This window comes from Paroedura picta, chromosome 8, assembly GCF_049243985.1.
Source record: "Paroedura picta isolate Pp20150507F chromosome 8, Ppicta_v3.0, whole genome shotgun sequence".
In the NCBI taxonomy this organism is placed as follows: domain Eukaryota; kingdom Metazoa; phylum Chordata; class Lepidosauria; order Squamata; family Gekkonidae; genus Paroedura; species Paroedura picta.
This window is the reverse complement of record NC_135376.1, coordinates 85,935,690-85,955,211: the sequence shown is the minus strand read 5'-3', so window position 1 is coordinate 85,955,211 and position 19,522 is coordinate 85,935,690. Positions and strand designations below refer to the sequence as shown.

Below are 19,522 nucleotides of genomic sequence, written 5' to 3'. Positions count from 1 at the left end.
CCTAACCTACCTCACAGTGGGCGATGAAGGGCAAGGATGATGGAAGCTGCTTTGGGTTCCCCACTGGAGAGAAACGCAGGGTTTAAATTTTATTTATTTATTATATATTTATATACCGCCTTCCCTGGAGGCTCAGGGCAGTTCACATAAATGAAGTAAAACGAATTATCCCTGTGTCTCCTCACAGTTGAACTTTGGCTGTATTCCTAGAACAATTCCCCACTGCTTAAAATGGGACTACTTCTGCATAATTTAGGATTGCTCTCGCTCTCAAGCACATGCAGGGTAATCATCATGTCATGCGCCACTCACTCTGGTGGAATGCAGCAGCACTTAGGGCTCTATAGGGCTGCAGCCTTTGACTTATTCCAGAAGAGCAGCAAGAGGTTTCTGAGAGCAGCTGGTGGCCAGACACAAGGCTGTGGGGTGGGGGAGGAGGGGGTGATGTGTGGGAAGTTCCACTAGGCCAGCCAGAGCACCTTCTGGAAGTCTAAGCAGTAACTTGGGCTCCAGCCTGCTATGGCTGAATGCACAGGTCACTCACTGGACTGGCTGCCTAAAAGCCCAAAATCTGGAGGCAGCAAATGTGGAAAGCTGCTTCCTGTGTCCTTTACGAAAGGGACTGGGTCAACTGAATCCCTTCTTCCAGTCACACTTGAGCATCGAGGACTTCCCGTGAGCAATAAATAGAACTGTTAATGTAAACGAGGGCGTTTTGACTCATTGCTGTTCCGTGGCTTAAGGCAAGCTAATTCAAGCAGGCTGAGGAAATAAAATACCCCGCCAGCCAACCAAGTGCCCACTCAGAGAAAGCAGTTTCCGGGGCCAGAACGGTAAGGGAAGACTCTGTGGCTTCGTGGGAGGAGCATCACGGTGAAAATGGCGTTCCATTTCAACATACTAACCACAGCACAGTTCTTTAATGGAACCAGATCTCTCTCTAAATAGAGATGTGGACGCTGGGTATTGTTTTAGTGGAAACAGGGAGAACACTGTGGTCTAATCTCTACTAGATTATGGAAATCCAGTGTTTTGCTTGCCTGCCTGCTACTACTTAGTCGTTTTTTGACTGATAAGAGATATATTTGTGAGGCTTCCTAGCCGACAGGAAAGTTTTGCCTCAAGGGGCTACACAAGTAGCTATCCACACAGGAGCTGCATAGTAGAGAAACTTTGACCCTGAATGTTTATGATTTACACCGTATTTATTGTTTATGATTTACACCGTAGATCGGGGGTAGTCAAACTGCGGCCTTCCAGATGTCTGTGGACTACAATTCCCATGAGCCCCTGCCAGCGAAAGCTGGCAGTCCATGGACATCTGGAGGGCCACAGTTTGACTACACCTGCCATAGATGCTTATAGACTTCTGTCTTTCCCCACACCTATTGGCAGTTGAATGTTTGAGGCAGCTATTCATGTGTACAAGTAGTAATGGGTTAAGCGACTTCAAAAAATAATCTATATGGTGTACGGCCCACACAAGGCCCCGTACACTGCATTATTTATTTATTAATTTTTATTTTTTATTTGACTTTTATACCACCGCTCTCTAAAACTGACTCGCGGTGGTTCACAATAAAACCTTTTCATTGGTCTGCATGGTCATGTGAACCAGAGATCTGACTTCAGTGAAAGGACTTCAAATCTAAAACAAGATGGACACAAGAGAGGGGGTGTGAAAAGACAGTACAATGAACAGTGAGGAAAAGGAGGCATTAACTAGTAACCGGAAGCATCTCAAGATAGAAGTGGCCAATTATCTGACTGAATGGTGTCGAGAAAAACAATGTTCCTGGACATTCCTCCGCCTATGTTCCTAGTCCATTCTTTCTTTGAATTTCATGTCATTTACTGTAGCATATCCAGACATCCCTCCTAAGCCATTTTATCCTTAATATTTCCCTTATCTTCCCACTTTTTGAACAGTGTTCATTTGTGATGATTTTCAGCTTCAGACTGGATTGTGACGCCATCCTTGTATGGCAGGGCTGGCAACAATGCCCTTTAGGCACCCTCCTCTACTTCCATCTCAGAGTGGGCATCTGCACCCACCCTTAGGTGTGACCTCTGTCACCATTATGGCCACAATGGGTGGCATTCATCATGTTTTTACCCTGTCTGCTTTCATGACAGAGCATCATTTTTAACATGCTTAAGAACAACTGCATACAAACAAATTTAAGAACAGAACTCTGCATTCACACTTATACGTTTACCTTTTTAAGAAAAAACAAACTTGAGCAAGGACTCTGCTCCCTCTGAAGTGTGGATAAAAGATGTAGCTTCATTTTACTGTTACACGCTGCTGTTCTTCTACGGAACTAAAAAACAATCTATCTTAACAATTTCCAGGAGATTCCTAATCCATGCATCAGTCAGACTCAGAAATATGTTATTTTAACAAGGCCCCACCTTTAGGTCACAGTATTAAACCCATAGTTTAAGGGGATTGCACTGCTAGGAATAGACACACATTCATAAGAACGTAAGAGAAGCCATGTTGGTTCAGGCCAGGGTCCCTCTAGCCCATCACCATGTGTCACACGGTAGCCAAAAACCCAGTGGTGCCCGAACTCTAGAAGCACCAAGAATACAGAGCATCATTGCCCAGACAGTGTTCCAGCAATACCTTGTGGCTAAAAGCCACTGATGGGCCTCTGCTCGAGATGTTTCTCCAATCCCCTCTTGAAGCTGCCTGTGCTGGTAGCTGCCACTACTTCCTGTGGCAGTGAATTCTACACGTTAATTTCTCTCTTGTCCAGGGGTAGTCAAACTGCGGCCCTCCAGATGTCCATGGACTACAATTCCCATGAGCCCCTGCCAGCAAACGCCCCTGCTCTTGTCTGTTCTAGGCCTACTGCTCGTCAATTTCAGTGCCAGCAAATTCTTGCATCGGGAGAGAGAAAAGTACTTCTTTCTCTATCCTTTATCTCCCATGTATAATTCTGTACACCTTTATCCTGTCACCCTTCAGTCATCATTTCTCCAAGCTAAAGAGCCCTAACCTTTCACCTCCCTTTATAGAGTATTCTGTCCCCTTAATCATTTTAGTTGCCCTTTTCTGCCCCTTTTCCAAGGCTATAGTATCTTTTTTGAGGAACGGTGGCCAGAACTATACACAGTATTCCAAATGAGTTGGCACCATAGATTTATACAGGGGCATTACGATACTGACTAATTTGTTTTCGGTTCCCCTCCTAATCATCTCCAGGATAGCATTTGCCTTTTTTATTGCAGTCGCACACAGAGTTGACAGCTTCAGTGAGTTCTCCACCATGACTCCAAGATCTCTCTCCCACTCAGTTACCACCAGTTAGGACCCATCAACATATATTCATAGCTGGGAGGTTTAGCTCCAATATGCATGGCGTTACAATTGCCCACTTTGAACCTCATTTGTCACGCTGAAGCCTACTGAGCCGGGCCTCAACAGATCCCTCTGAAGTGCCTCACAGTCTTCCCTGGTTCTCACCGTCCTGAACAACTTTGTGTCATCTGCAAACTTAGCCACTTCACTGCTTACTCCCAACTCCAAATCATTAATGAACAAGTTTAAAAGCGCCAGACCTAGTACCGAGGCCTGGAGTACCCGGCTGCTTACCACCTTCCACTGGGAAAACTGCCCATTTATACTCACACTGTTTCCTGTTCATTAACCAGTTTATTTTTATTCATTAAAAGTACTTTGCAAAAGTTCATACCAAAAAAAAAAAAAACTTGCTTGCTTCCCACAATGCACTTGGCTACAGAGTCAGTAAGGATCACTGTCCCCTAGTCCTTGACAGGAAATTCTCGAACCCTGCAACCTCAGCCATCAATCTTCATTTAGGACATGGATGTCTGAAACGAAAATGACTTAGTTGTGTTGCTGTGCATCTTGGCACTAATGCATCTTGTTCTTGCACTCAAAAATGATTTACAGCACATTCCTAGAGCAAAGTTGCATCCCTCTAAGCCTGCTGAAATAAATGGGCTTAGAAGGTATCACTCTGTTTAGCATTGCACCATTAATCATCTAAACCAGGCTTTCTTGATGGCCCTGCAAGGGTTCCCCATATATATATAAATTTTAAAGCATTTATCAGGTGGTATTGACAATATACAGTCAGGTTGACCCCCCCCTCCTAAAATGGCCAGTGATGGGCCTGGAGGGGGTGGGAAGTGAGGGTCCCCAGGTGGGCATGTACGCAGTGATGTACACACCATACTCTGCACAATCGCACAACTTCTGGGGTTTCTCGAGCCCTGAGGAATGTTTCAGGGGTTTCTCAATGGCAAAAAAGTTGAGAAAGGCTGATATAAACTGTAATGGCAAAATAGCTACGTACATACACAGTTGCATGTATATCAAAGTTCAAACCCCAGCCTTGCTGTTGATCTTGTATTGCCTTTGGCAAGTTTAAGTCTCCTCCAACAGGGCTGTCCTAATGACAAAAGCTCTTTAAGACCTATGTTAAATCCTACTGTCACATCTAGGTGCAGTCCTGCCATTGGGAAGATCTGGATTTTTAATGCCTGTTGTTGTAATATATGGTGTAATGTTTTCTGTGGCGTTTTTAACCTTGTGATCTGCCATGAGATGGCTTGCCATGGGTGGCAGAATATAAATTAAAATAAAGAATAATAAACCAGATTAAGAACAGTCAAACAGATGCATTGGTCAAACTGATGCTTAGCTCTGTGGCTAAGAGCGGCGGTATGTAAACTGGAGAACCGGGTTTGATTCCCTCCTCCCCCTGCAGCCAGCTGGGTGACCTTGGGCCAGTCCTCTCAGCCCCACCTCCCTCCCAGGGTATCTGTTGTGGGGAGACGAAGGGTAGGTGGTGTTGAGCCACTTTGAGACTCCTTCAAGTAGTAAATACCAGGGTACAAAAAACCCAGCTCTTCTGGTTCTGTTCATGTATTAGAATATTGCTTTTTCTCCTCAGCTAAAGTTAGTCCCACACTATTATGACCTGCTGCTCTTTTAGGATTGCAACCAGTCCAACCTGTTTTGAGGCTGAATGACCTGTGCTCGCGGTTTTGTGCCAAAAGCAACCTTGCTGGAAATATTATGTATTTAAAACTACAGAATTGCATGCAGATACAGCAGTATCTTGGGTCCCAAAACCAGCCTCCCAACTGAGAACATAATAATAATGCTTCAGAGGGTAGCAGTAGAACAGCCAGAGAACAGTAGCACTTTAGAGATCACCAAGATTTTCAGGGTATAATCTTTTGATAGTCAAATCAACCCTGATTAGATCACATAATAATAATAGATCAGTTGAAATGCTGTAATACATTGGCTGAGCACCTGAGCTTAGCAGTGCCCAGTTCAGAGCAGTTCAAGAGGCGACTTCCAATAACAAGCTGTTCACTCCCCCCCCCCTCCATGTCCAATGTTCAGGCTGTTATTATCTTGGAAGGAACCCTGATTGCAATGAACATTTTCTTCCAGTTAAGTGTACCAAAAAACTTAACCACAAGACATCTGAAATCCCATAACTCCAGTTCATGGTCCATGATATGATCACTCATTGAAATTTAAGAGGATAGAGGATTTCCCTTTGACTTCAAATAGCTGATACTTTATCACTTCCCAGTTTCCTTGGGTCAAGGTTTCCCCAAGTACAGTGAAGAAGTCATATAGGAAGCTAGTCAAGTGCAAGCATTTCCACTGCTTCAACAGGACTGCAGAGATGCCACGGTTTTTGCAGACAGCACATATTGGAATTGGCCCAACCGGTTATATTCCTTCCATGCAGCATGACAGAAAACAGCAGAACACCTCTCCTTCGCTTACATGGAGCCTGCCACTTGCCCTGCCCTGACTGAAATGCTGTGCAAAAGGACATGGATTCTCCCACCAGATATACTCCCAACATGATGAGCAGAACAAGCCTTTTATTTATTTATTTATTTGCCTCTTAGTAAATTTATTTATTTATTTATTTATGCTTAAATTTATATACCACCAATTCCTGACAGGGCTCGTGGCGGTTTACACAGTAAAAGAATATAAAAAACATAAAAACCATAATTCCCTTAATGATAATACATGATAGTACATAAAACCAGGCGGGCAGGTGGAAAAAGCCCAATTGCTATCTATTCCCCTCATCCAACCTCAGTAGGGGGTTTCAAGGCAAGAAGCATTCTGAGGTGGTTTGCCATTGGCTGCCTCTGTGTAGCAACCTTGGATTTTCTGGGTGGCCTCTTGTCCAAATATGAACAAGGGGTGACCCTGCTTAACTTGCAAAATCTGATGAGATCGGGATAGCCTGGGCGACCTAAGTCAGGGCGGATTTGCATTTACAGGTCTCTCATCACAGGCAGGGGGAGAAGGCCCTAGATTTTTAACAAGACAGTCTGCAGAGCTCCTAGTCAATACACTTCAAGGTCAGGATGGCAGTTTCTGAATGGCTACATCAGCTGCAGGGCTTCTACTTGTTCAAACGTGTTCTGCTCCTGTCGAAGGGGAAATCCTGGTGTTTAAGGAAATTAAGGCAAGACCCAACATCCAGTTCACATTGTTTCACTGCAAAAGGGGAAAAGCAGCCATAAGCACTTTCATTCAGAAATCACGTTATGTATATTGGGGGGGATAACTCCCAAGCCAGCATGAGTGGAATGCATCCCCCCCCACCCCCCCCGGACACAGCAGCCTTTGCTTTCAAGCAGACACACGTATGATCAGGTCCACTCTCACCAGAGTGGATACAAAGGACCCAACCACTTCCGAATGGAGGCGTGTCATTTTAAAAGCTGTAGACCAAATCAGCACAGAAAGAAGAATAAGTTCTAACATCTCTCCTAAAATTGCTACTGGAAGTTGTTTTTTTTTTAATATACTAATACAGAAATATTCAACAACGGCATCCGCCCTCTTGCAAGTTCGATTCATCCCACCAACTCAAGGTGTTGCAAATACAAGCCTTCCCCAAGGGGACAGCTTTTAGATGGGACTGCTGCAGGCGAAGGATTGCCCTTCTGAGTCTTTCTACTCCATGTTGCTTCCATGCCTGGAGAAACCAGCACATCATGGAGGCTTAGTGCTGGCACAGCAGACTTCATACATGCTGACAGCTTGCAGTTGGTTACTTGCACTTCCTTTGGTGTTTCTTGTCAAAAAACCTCTTAAATAAGTGTGCTTCGTAGATTTACAGATCAGCCCTTGTAGCAATCTTTATCTGCTCTGGTCCATCACGAGGCTGGCTATGAAAACAATCCCTTTTTTTGTTAACTAGCGGCTGTGATGAGAGTTTTATACCAAACAAATTACATTATGAAATCTGGTCTCAGACCGCTTGTAAGCAAAAGCATTGTTCCCATTCATTAGTTTTTAGACTAACTTGAGTGTGTGTGTGGCAGTCAGATTCTGTGTGTGGGTGTGTCATGCGCCGTCAAGCTTCAACCAACTTACGCTGACCCCATAGGGTTTTTCAAGACGAGATGTTCAGAGGTGCCTGTATCTGTAGGGTGACCTTGAACTTCCTTGGCGGTCTCCCTTTCAAGTATTCATCAGGGCTGACCCTGCTTAGCTTTTGAGATCCAACATGAAGCTGAATAGCACTTCCCAGCAGCAGCACAAATCAACTCCTGCTAGACCTACACACTAAGAAAATGAATGGGTTTAAATACTTCTAGTTCAAGAGCAACACTTCCTTCTGAAAACATACATTTCCACAGGAATTTAAGCTGGGATCTAAAAGGCTTTCTGCCTCCCATAGGCACACCATGACTGCCCTGATTGTAACCTCTCGTCTCCCCCCCCCAGGTCCTTTTGGGACCAGAATACCCACTGAAACAGCCCGCCCTGCAGTGCAAGTGGCTGAAATGAGAAAGCAGTTGTCCCCAACACTAGCAGGAGGACATTCCCCTTACCTACAGGGCTTTTTAGGTCCTAATCTTATTCAAGAGTATTCAGTGATGCCTTTAAAAAAATCACAATAAGGAGAAGCACAGGAAGAAAAGACTGGACTGAACCTCTCAGCATATGCACATTTTAAGTGAATGTGTAATTCTGCCAAAGTTTCAGATATGTTTATTAAACATAAAAGCAGAATATGATAACATCATCAGCTATCTGGCAAACCATGTGTTGTTGCTAGGCAATGCAGAGAGTCATTTGGTGTGCCCCTCTGGCCTTAATAGGTCTGTATAGAATTTCTAAAACTATGGTTTTAGAAACCAATATCTGAACCGAGGGGCTTCTTCATACTACCTTTAAGTCTCTCAACAGCTGTCATTCTTTCTTCTGTAATCTTTAATTGAGTATCTAAATCTAAAAGCAATTTTGCTCTCCTGTTTTACTATAAGGGGTGCTGCTAACTTTTCCAAGTAAAACAGTTAAAATGTACCAGATCCCAGTCAACTTTTGTTCAATGGCACACTTGTCAATGAGACACAATAAACAATAAACTCACTGATGGACGTTAAAACAGAAAGCACCAAAGCAGAATTGCAGCTGAACACCAAGAAGGCAAAAGTAAAACGGAATCTGTTAAAGATTCTCTATTCCTTGGTTCCATCATCAATCAAAGGAGAGACTGCAACCAGGAAACCAGAAGGAGATAGAGAGACTGGGAAGGATAACCATGAAGGATCTAGAAAAGATTTGTAAGGGTAAGGATATGTTACTGGTGATCCAAGATCAAAATAATTCATACCACAGTATGCCCCATTACTGTGAATGTGTGTGAAAATTGGTCAGTGAAAAAAGCTGGCACAAAGCAAGTTGATTCATTTGAAATGCGGTGTCAGAGGGAATTTTACAGAAACCATGGACAGTGAAATTGACAAATAAATTATTTCTAGATCAAATAAAGTCTGAACACTGCCTAGAAGCTAAAACTACGGCTATCCTGCTTTGGTCATAATGAAAAGACAAGAGTCACTAAAAAATACAACAATGCAAGGAAAAGGCAGCAGGAAAAGAGGAAGACCCAACATGAAATGGATTGATTCCATCAAGAAAATCATGGCTCTTAGGTTGCAAAACCTGAGCAAGGCAATAGAAGGCTTCGGAAGTCATTAATTCATAGGATAGATAGAAGTGACTAGAAACTCAAATACTTTGGCCACCTCATGAGAAGGAAGGACTCCCTGGAGAAGAGCCTAATGCTGGGAGCCATTGAGGGCAAAAGAAGAAGGGGACGACAGAGAATGAGGTGGCTGGATGGAGTCACTGAAGCAGTCGGTGGAATCTTAAATGGACTCTGAGGAATGGTAGAGGACAGGAAGGCCTGGAGGATCATTGTCCATGAGGACGCGATGGGTTGGACACGACTTCGCACCTAACAACAAGAAGTGACTATGGCACTAACAACAACAAAGCAATATTACTATTTTCCAGATCATGTGATGCCACTATAATCTGAAATTCTGGTTATCCTCCGCAAACGACCCCAGTCAAAGCAGCCTTGGCTCAGCAGAAGCCAAACTGGCCTCAGCATCCCAGTCCCAAGAACACACAACTGATGCAAGTTAAGCCATCATCAACTGGAGGTTTGCTTATCAAGCACTGGATGTTGCATTTCCTTCAGCATCTTGGATAGACAACTATTAATACACAGTTATAACACTTGCATCATTCCCAACGAGAAAAGTACCTGTAAATCTGCCACTACCAGAACAGCCAACAAAGATCAGTCTTGGAACAAATCTCATAAAGGTTGGGATACCCCTTCATATACTTTATGCTCAGACCAGAAGACAATAGGGCAAGTACTTTACACTCTACAGTGGGGGTAGCCAAACTGTGGCTCTCCAGATGTCCATGAACTACAATTACCATGAGCCACTGCCCAGGGCAGCAGCATCGTAATTGTAGTCCACGGACATCTGGAGAGCCGTTTGGCCACCTCTGCTCTATAAGATTACAAAGCTTCCCTGTGGCCAGGCTGCACTCATTCACTGAAGAGGCATTCCTTGGTAACACCATGCCCAAACTAGAGGCAGGGAACACCACACTAAAGAGGGAGAGCAAATCCATTCTCATGTAGTAAAAGCTCAAAAAACGTAACTATAAATAGTAAAAATGAGAACTATTACTTCAAGTCCATCTGTTTACACAAGGCTCCAAAACAGAACTTAAGAGTCAGACTCAAGTCATAATCTTCCCGCAACTATCCGATTCTTCTCTAGAAGGCTGGAGCCAGAAGCTTATTACCATCCTGTCAAAAACACCATCTGCTACGTGTTGCATAACGTCACTCCCTCCCAACTACAGTGCATGAATCCTTGCAACAAAATCCACTCGGAAGCCTTCCGTTGCCGGATATTAAAGAACAGTACAAACAGCCTTATCTAGGAATTAACATCTTTAATATCTAAAACATTCTCTTAACACAGATGTGATTTTTCTTGGACAGGACCATATTCAACCTGGCGGCAGCCATCTGCAGAATTAAACTTTAATTTCAACTACACACCCAAGAGTTAGTGTCAATTCAAAACAGACTGTCCCGCTCCAGCCCATCTGGTATCATCTCCTGCATAAATCTCCCCGGCCTCCAATCCCATAGTGGAATTCTACTAAATGGACGCAGGACCGTCTGGGCGAGTCTCTGTCCTTTTCGGAGGGCCTCGGACTTCTTATTGCCTTTAACTTTTCAGCTGTAGCAGAAGGGGGAGAAGAGTGAAAGTTCAAAGTGGACTTCTAAATTAAGCTAAATGCCATCCCCGTGCCCGAATGGTGCCATGTTAATACTCTCCCCTATCTTCCCATCAGTTAGCAGAAACTGGAAATGCAGCATGGCTTTGCACCCACGGAACTGGAGCGTTCCGTCACTTCCCAGCAAGGACGAGAAACGGGATGACAAGCTGTGTCCCAACTCCTGACCACTGCGAAGCAACGGTGACTATGGGCCTCAAGAGACGGGGAAACCTCCAGCGTTCTCTGTCCCCATGCTGAGAATTAGTGGGCTGCTGGGCGCAAGGAGCTGGGCTCCGGGAAGGGCTTCTTGTGCGCACCCCATTTGCAACGCAACCTGTCGGGCAGAACCCGCTCCTTCTCCAGAACGGCTGGTGGAAGGAGGTGCGTTGCCTCAGGGCCCAAGGCTTGTGCTTCTCAACACCTCACGTGCAGGCCTGTTTCCTGGCGCACGGCAATGCTCTCGAGGAACGCCGGCCTTGCGCGGTGAAGGTGAAGGACCCCACTAGGACTGCTCTCCAGGTCGGCATCTGCTCAGGGACGAGGCAGGAGAAGGGTGGCTTGAGGAGGTCTCCAGTGCTGTCAGGAGCAGAGAGAGGGCGGGAGGGCCGGCCGCCTCTTCCGGGCCGCTCAGGGGCGGGCTCAGGGCGAGACGCGGGGGCCGGGGTAGGGCTCCCCGCCGCACCAGAAGTCGGGCGCCTGCGGGGTTTCCTGCAGCCACACCTCCCTGGGCAGCGCCTGGGGCTCGGCGGCGTCGGGGCCGAGGCTGTGGCCGTCGGCCAGGCGGTAGTAGTGGCAGTCCCGGCCGTGCTCGGGGTCGTAGGGGGGCGCGAGGATGTCGAGGAAGGCGGCCGGGCCGCCGACGGCGTCGATGCGGTGCAGGTTGTCGGTGTGCGGCGCGAGGCGGCACGGGGCCGAGGCCGGCGTGTAGAGCTGGCGCGAGCGGAGCAGGGCGCGGCAGCGGCGCGGGCCGGCTGGCGGCGGCGAGGAGGAGGCGGAGGGCCCGGCGGCCGAGGCGGCGTTGCTGCTGCTGCTGCTGCTGTTGCCGGCGTCGCCCTCGCCCCCGCCGGGCAGGGCGTCGAAGCAGGCGATGCGCAGCGTGCCGTAGAGCACCTTGAGCAGCCCGTGCATGCCCGGGTGGTCGTGGAGCGGGATGCAGGCGCCGGCGCGCAGCACGAAGACGCCCATGCTGAAGCTCTCCGTCTCGCAGATGTGCATGTAGCTGGCCGGCGGCTGCGCCGCGCCCGCCACCGCCGACGGCCCGCGCGCCACCAAGCGCAGGTCCTCGGCCCGCACCTTGTCCAGCAGCTGCTCCAGGCCCTGCAGGTTCTCCGCGAAGCGCGGCCCGTTCTGGCCCCCGCTCCCCGGCGGGAGGAAGGTGAGACGGGCCTGCCGGGCCACCCGCTGGATCAGCGAGGCCATGTTGTCGCGGGGCATCGTGCCGCCGCCACCGCCGCCGCCTCCCGCAGGGGACCAGGCCGCGCTCTGCGCACGCGCCGCCGCTTCGCCTTTCCGCTGCCGACACCGCCCTCTTGTCCCGCTGTATTCTGGGAGTGGTAGTTTTGAGCGCGGGAGGCTCTGGGTTGGGAAATACCTGGAGCCGGGAGGGGACGGGATTCGGGGCGGGGAAAGACCTCAGTGGAGTATGCTGCTGTGGAGTCCAAAGCAGCTCTTTTCTCCAGGGGACGTGAACTCTGTCGCCTAGAATTGACCCGTAGGACCAGGGGATCCCCAGGTCTGTGTACACATTGGATCAGCCCAAAGCATCCTAAAGCATCCAAGAAAAATGTGCATCCAACCTTTGCTTGAAGACTGCCAGTGAGGGGGAGCTCACCACCTCCTTAGGCAGCCTATTCCATAGGGCAGGGGTAGTCAACCTGTGGTCCTCCAGATGTCCATGGACTACATTTCCCATGAGCCCCTGCCAGCCTTTGCTGGCAGGGGCTCATGGGAAAGGTAGTCCATGGACATCTGGAGGACCACAGGTTGACTACCCCTGCCATAGGGTCCTTCACTACACCGATAATTCAGAGCTGGATTGTTTTGTCCATGCAGGATAATCAAGCTGTAAACAGTTGCTGGGGAGGCGTGACGGCCAACGTGTGTGGTACTGCTCATGTTAGGCTTAGCACTTGAGCTCAGGGCTTCATTGAAATATCATATTTATCCAAGTAATGGGGCCCAACTGCATTTTTTAAAGTATATATGTTTTTTTTCTTCCTTAAGTCCCAAGTGTGCTGTAGCCATTAAGAGTATCAAACTGGGAACTGGGGAATTCAGGTACAAATCTTCACTCTGCTGTCAAAGTTTCCAAGGGGACTTTAAACTAGTCACCCGCTCTCAGCCTAAAATACCTCACAGGGGTGTTGTAAGGATAAAATGGAGAAGAGACTTTTGTATAGCATTGGGGGTTCACTGGGGAGACAATGGGGTATATCAGGGAGAAATCAATTTTTTCTGCTGTTTCAGTCGTATATTGGGAGAATGTCTCTATGCAATTCTTCTTATATGCACGCTTGTCAGTTTGTCTGAAAGGGGTACCATGTATGTTTTCAGCCACAGTTGCGAGCCCCTTGGACTGCAAGGCGAACAAACCGGTCAGTCTTAGAGGAGATCAGCCCTGCCTGCTCCTTAGAAGGCCAGATCCTTTAGATGAAACTCAAATACTTTGGCCACCTCATGAGAAGGAAGGACTCCCTGGAGAAGAGCCTAATGCTGGGAGCAATCGAGGGCAAAAGAAGAAGGGGACGACAGAGAATGGGGTGGCTGGATGGAGTAACTGAAGCAGTAGGTGCAAACGTAAATGGACTCTGGGGAATGGTAGAGGACAGGAAGGCCTGGAGGATCATTGTCCATGGGGTCACGGTGGGTCAGACGACTTCGCACCTAACAACAACAGCAAATGAGCATACCAGAGCCCTAGAAAACCAAATTGAAAATATACGTGTTGCCCCTTTCACACAGTGGAAAGGTCTACTTTAGATCTACTTGTTTGAAATCTATATGGTTTTATTTGTAGTTGAAATTCATATCCGACTTTTGTATCTGAGATTTTAATTGTTGGAAGCTGCCCCAGAGACTATTGTTAGAGGGGGGGTGGCCTAGAAATAAAAATATAAATAAATAATAAAGTATGCATATCTAAAGGAACAGTGTAGCACATTCTGCCCATATATTTCTTCCCATACATATGGTAAAATGTAATGACTGAAAAGAGCTTGCCAAACACGTACAGACATACATGCAGGAGATCCACATGTCCACTGTAACTTTGGGCTCCCCTTTAAATCAGTTTGGAAATTCCATCTGGCGTAGAATGCTGCTATTAGTCTATTATTGGGAGCAAGCATATTACCCTCATTCTGCAGGCATTTCAATAGCTGCCCATCAGTACCAGAAAGATTTAGGATATTTAGGATATTAGCTGTCACAGACAGTGCCCTTCATGGCCTTAGACCCTCATACCTTTAACACTGCTTCTTCCTAGAGATACCAGCCTCCAGGTGCAATCTGAAATTACATCTTATATTCAGACTAGGGAAATCTGTTTCCTCAGACAAAATGGATGCTTTGGGGAGTGGAATGTATGGCACTGTACCCTTGTCCTCCCCAGGCTCCCTCCCCAAATCTGAGAGTTTTCTAACCTGGATCTAGCAGACCTACCCCCACCTCCTACTGATGTCCAGGAAGGCCCAGGCAACCATACCTCTACCCCATACTCTGCCACAACAACTTTGCTTATTAGAGCAAGGTCTGCGGCAGGTGCCAACCTAAAAACAGGCAAAATCACCGCCTGGAGCCTCCACCTTTTGGAACAGCCTGCCTAGCTCTGCTTACACTATGCAAAATGCAACATTCAAGAGGGCTTTTCTATGCTGGCAACAGATTTGCACTGTACCAAACAGTTCACAAAGTTCCTTAGAAACTCTTCTTCTTCTTCTTCTTCTTCTTCTTCTTCTTCTTCTTCTTCTTCTTCTTCTTCTTCTTCTAGTTTTAGACTCAAGGCAGTTGACAAAATATTTTAAATACATAGATGCTTTATTACATATAAAAATTAAGCACTAAGAATAATCAACTCTATCCAGCAGCTAATTTGATTAGATAACTACGTCCCCCCCCCCTCCCATTTTCTGCCATCGTTTCCTTTCCTTGCCAGTTGGGACTGTGTTCTGCACTACTAGGTACAGCTCACTGCAACTAGGGATCTGCTATGGAAATCTGAATAATGTAGTTTGTCATATTATGTTACGTATGCAATGTCTCAGTGATGTTTTTGGGCTGTTTACTGCACTATTTATTGAATGTCCCATCCATCAACTAGTGAATCATTCTGTGTAATCCACCTCAAGTACAAGTGAAAAAGCGCTAAAACGAATTAGAAATAAATACATAAGTAAAACGAATACATGGATGAATGAATGAAACATCAATAAAAACAAACAAACGTCAACAGAGCAGCGAGTCACACATCTTTTCTGTCAAGGTCAGAGCTGTTTGCGCCGACTGGCAGTGGCTCTGCAATTTTCTTCCTCTTACCCTTCAGGTTCCCATGGAAATCATGCAAGAGGGAAGGAACTAATGTTAGTCTGAAGCAGACTGGAAACGGGAGTCTTGTGGGACCTTTCAAGACTAACGGGGTCCTTAGAAGCTTATGCTGGAATAAAACCACAGCCCACTGATTTCTGGCCACCTTCCATGCGTTGCCCACACACCAGCCAAGTGATTTATGACAGCACAAGCCCACACAGAATAACACGAGTTAGGGCTGCCTGGCATTGTGTTGCAACAGACCAATCTCAAGCAGGGCAGCAGAAAGTCCCATCGGGTTTGCTTCCCGGAAAGTGTTTGCAGGACTGCAGCCTTGGAAGTTGCAGGATTTTTAAAGGGATTCACACCCTACAAAAGCTACAAGTGTCCAAAGGGAGGTCTCCTGTCTAGCCCCCAGGCGATAGGCACACCAGTACACCAGGTACATCTTCCTTTCTATTTTAAGTCATTTTTAACATACTTTTCTCTTACACGGAGATCAAAGAGATTTAGGATTACATCTTATAGCAAAATTCACAGTCCTTGGACATCCTTGGACACAGTTTGGCCACCCTTGCCTTATAACATAGTTCGCCATATTAATTCTCCCTCGCTCAAGGTTGTCAGATTGCAGCCAACCTACGGTAACCCCAGCAAGGGTCTTTCTAGGAATGTGAGAAGTAGACATCATTTACTGTTGCCTTCCTCTGTCGGTCTCTCTTCCAAGATCAGGCTATGCCATATCCCCTTCCAACCAAGAGCCTTCTCTAGACGCTCAAAATGAGGGGGCCCTGAGGTGCAGGTTCTAGCTTCTTGTGAAGAATTACATTTTCCAGCATTCCCTATCTTTATTATGTGGAAATGAGTGTAGCTGTGGAAGGGTAGGCAGGGATCTTCTCCCTAATGTGTACTTTTTTTAATGGAGTTTTTACGCAGGAGCATAATAAAAATATGACACATACCCCCCCCCCCGCACACACACATGTGAAGTAGCAGAGGCCATTTTACCACCCCAGAAATCTGCTACCTGAATTTCTTGGGTATGTAGACCAGGCCTAGATCCCTTCCTCACACAGACCAGAGGGACATTCCACCATGTGGTAGCTACCACAGAAAAATCTGGAGAACAGGTGTCGGCTCTCCTCACCTGCTTATAGTGAGTAAGAGGAGAAAAACGGCTGCAGAAGTACATGCTGAGAGAGGCAGGCCTGTAGATGTGTGCATTCTGGAGTGTGACTCCTATGGCCACTAACAGCATGGAGGGAAAACAAATACAGACTGCATATCATGGCATGGCGACAAATAGGATCATTGTGTTGTGTAGTGGTTGAGAGTGCCAGACTAGTGCCTTTTGGGTAGCATTGGGTGGAAGAGCTACATTTCTAAGAAACTGGATTTTGAAATATTCACCTTTTCCTGGTAATGTAAGACTAAGTGTTTTTGAGCAGTTTATGTCAAAGTTGTGTTGTTGATGTAGCAAACTTTTGTTTTACTGTTTGTTTTTAAATTCTTGAATTTATAGATATCTGTATGGCTTACGGGCTTTTAATAAAATTGATACCCTGGGAAGCTTGCAGGGTGACCTTGGGCAAGTAGCCCTCTCTCAGCCTAAACGTAGGGTTGCCAGCCTCCAGGTAATGGCTGGAGGTCTCCTCGAATTACAATTGATCCTCCAGAAAATTCCCTGGAGGAATTGGCTGCTGTGGAGGGAGGACTCTGTGGTATTGTCCCACTGAGGTCCCTTTCCTTCCCAGACCTTGATCTCCATAGGCTCCAGCCCCAAGTTTCCAAGTATTTCTAAAGCAGGAGTTGGTAACCCTGTGACCTACATCACAGGGTTGGTGTAAGGATTAAATGGAGGAGAACAGAACAATGTAAACTGCTTTGAGTTCCCATTGGGGAGAAAAGCAGGGTATAAATGAATAAAAGCAAATAATAGCCCAGTCAGCCTCTATTAAAGCAACAGGCCATAATTTTCTAGGCCAGATGGCAATCCTAGATTAAGAAGTTGGCATTGGATTAGAAGAGTTAGTAGTGGACATCTAGCTAGGATGAGAAGTCTGACGGCAATCTTGGCTTTAGTTTATTCTGGGCATTTTATTACAGCAGTAATCCTGGATGAAGGCTACGTGCCCAAATCTTCATTCAGCTATCACCAGCCTCCTTTCTCCCAATTCTCTCTCCATGCAATTATTCTTTCACTTGCCCCTCTCTCAGTCTAGTGTCAAACATTTTCTGGGGCCTGCAGATCCCACTGCTGCTGCTTTTTATTGAGCTCCTTCATTTCCTCACTCTGACTTTACAGCACAGAACAAAGAAGCAGGGAAGGAAAATGCAAGTTCTTTCCTGTACAGCGGTGCTTTGGATAGAGGCCCTTAATGCAATCCACCAGCTCCAACTTTGCAACCCCCACTAATTTTAGCTTCTCCCACAGCCTTTTTTCCTACGTTGTGTTTTGCAGATTAGGCATTTTCCTCCCTGCAACAGTATTGCCCTCTCTTTTTTGTAACATCTTGCTTCAGAGAAGTGAGGTTCAGAAGGGGAAATTCCCTTTAATGCTGAGCGAACCCAACAGGGAGGTGTAGCCACTGATCATGGATGGTAGATGGCAGTGAGGTTTCCTGCTGGAATCAAACTCCTTCTGACCCGTGAAATCTTTCTTCCAGACTGTGTCAGAGACAAAATCCACAGGAATCCTGCTCTAGGCAAGACTCTTCAAGACATAATACAAAATCCTGGTGTCATTGGTCTGTGTTATACTATAGAACTTGGATCAGGCTTTCTCAACAAGGGTTTCATGTTGAGAAAGCCTGGGGTTTCTTGGCAAACTCTGGAAGGGTTTCCTGAATGGTTGGATGATAATTAATTTTGTATATATTTTAAAAAATTGTTAAACATTTATCGGGTGAAATGACCATATATGGTCATGATGATTGCCCACCCCTCCCAAAATGGCCAGAGGGGTCCCAAGTGGGCACAATTGCTCCATTTCTGGGTTTTTTCGAAGCCTGAAGGTTTCAGGGGTTTCTCAAGGGTAAAATAGTTAAGGAAGCAGGTACTGGTAGCCAGGATTTCCCATCATATTCTGAAGTTTATCTTATGTTTTTGTAACATTTGGCCTGGAGAAGGATTATGTAGAACTAGAAAACTTGCACAATTGGTTGATTAATTTGTTCCCAATAAAAGATATTCTGTGGATTGTATTGTGGGCTTTTGATTTTTTTTTTAAATCCTTTGTAAAAGACAATAGACCTGTGATATGACTTGGGTTGTCCCCTCTGGGATGGGAAATCCTCAGAAGATTTTGGAGGTGGAGCCTGGGGAGGGTGGAGTTTGGAGAGGTGAGGAACTCAGCAGGGTATAATGCCATTGAGAGCACCCTCCAAAGCAGCCATTCGCTGGAGGGGAGCTGATCTTGATTGTCGAGTTCAGTTGTAACAACAGGAGATGTGGAGGCTGGCAGCGCAGATATGACCCTTGTATACATAGGTTTCCCTGATTTCAATGAAGATGTTAATCCTGTGCTTTGAACCACTGGTTTGTTAAAAAGTTGTTAAAACAATCCTATGCACATTTGCCTAGGAGAAAAGACTTGAGTGGGGCTAACTTATGCACAGCAGTTTTTCAAGTATGGTGGAATGCTCTTAGCACTGTTCTGTGATTCTGCAGGAGCACCTAATTTTGAATACTAGAAAGGGGTTTAAATTAAATCCAGGCAAGCAAGGAAGAGACTTTTCTGTACTTTATTTGATGATGGGGAAGATGGAGACAGGAAATTAAACTTCAGTTACTCTTGTTAGGATTTGCATAACATTAAAGTGGAGATTTCACAAGAACTAAGTGCTTCCCTAGTGTAATGTCAGGGAATGCACCTGGGAGATACAGCACTACTTCAAAGGTAGCTCCACAAACATAAGGACTCCCACACATGCATGTTCCTGTCTCACTCTGACATACTTCCTGCACATCATTCAGTGTGCCATTTACACTTTGTGATATCCGTCATTTATTGCCTTTGTAAAAGACATCTCTGAATTAAACGTAGGATGAGTTTCTGTACTGAAAGCCTCGGCACTAGCAGTTAGTCTGGCACACTGAATTGCATGCCCTGGCACAGAGTATCAGGACCTGTTCCTTTTGGAGATTTGTAGATGGTTTATTGATTTAGAAAATGAAATGCCTCCTCTCTGGAGGCCCGCTCAATTGGCTCACAAGATAAAAAATAATGCAACAGTAAGATAATAGTAACAAAAATCAATAAAACAAGCCATAAAACATACAATTAAAAAAAAGCGAGCTCACAAAAACAGCACAAAGCAACATTCATCAGCCTAAAACAGAGAGTGGACGCAGACC

At 46.0% G+C, this 19,522-nt stretch overlaps 1 protein-coding gene and 1 long non-coding RNA gene across 2 annotated transcripts in view; one reads left to right on the top strand and one right to left on the bottom strand.

Moving 5' to 3' along the window:
• LOC143843918 (uncharacterized) overlaps window positions 1-19,522 on the top strand; it is a 243,126-nt gene that overhangs the window by 109,934 nt on the left and 113,670 nt on the right. The window lies entirely within an intron of this gene.
• ADO (2-aminoethanethiol dioxygenase) lies at window positions 10,290-12,190 on the bottom strand. Its single transcript, XM_077350734.1, has one exon. The coding sequence runs from the start codon at window positions 12,074-12,076 to the stop codon at window positions 11,282-11,284; it is 795 nt and encodes a 264-aa protein (XP_077206849.1). The 5' UTR covers window positions 12,077-12,190; the 3' UTR covers window positions 10,290-11,281.

Bases quoted from the DNA above. Each gene is read 5' to 3' on its own strand.
- ADO (XM_077350734.1), bottom strand. From the start codon at position 12,076: ATGCCCCGCGACAACATGGCCTCGCTGATCCAGCGGGTGGCCCGGCAG.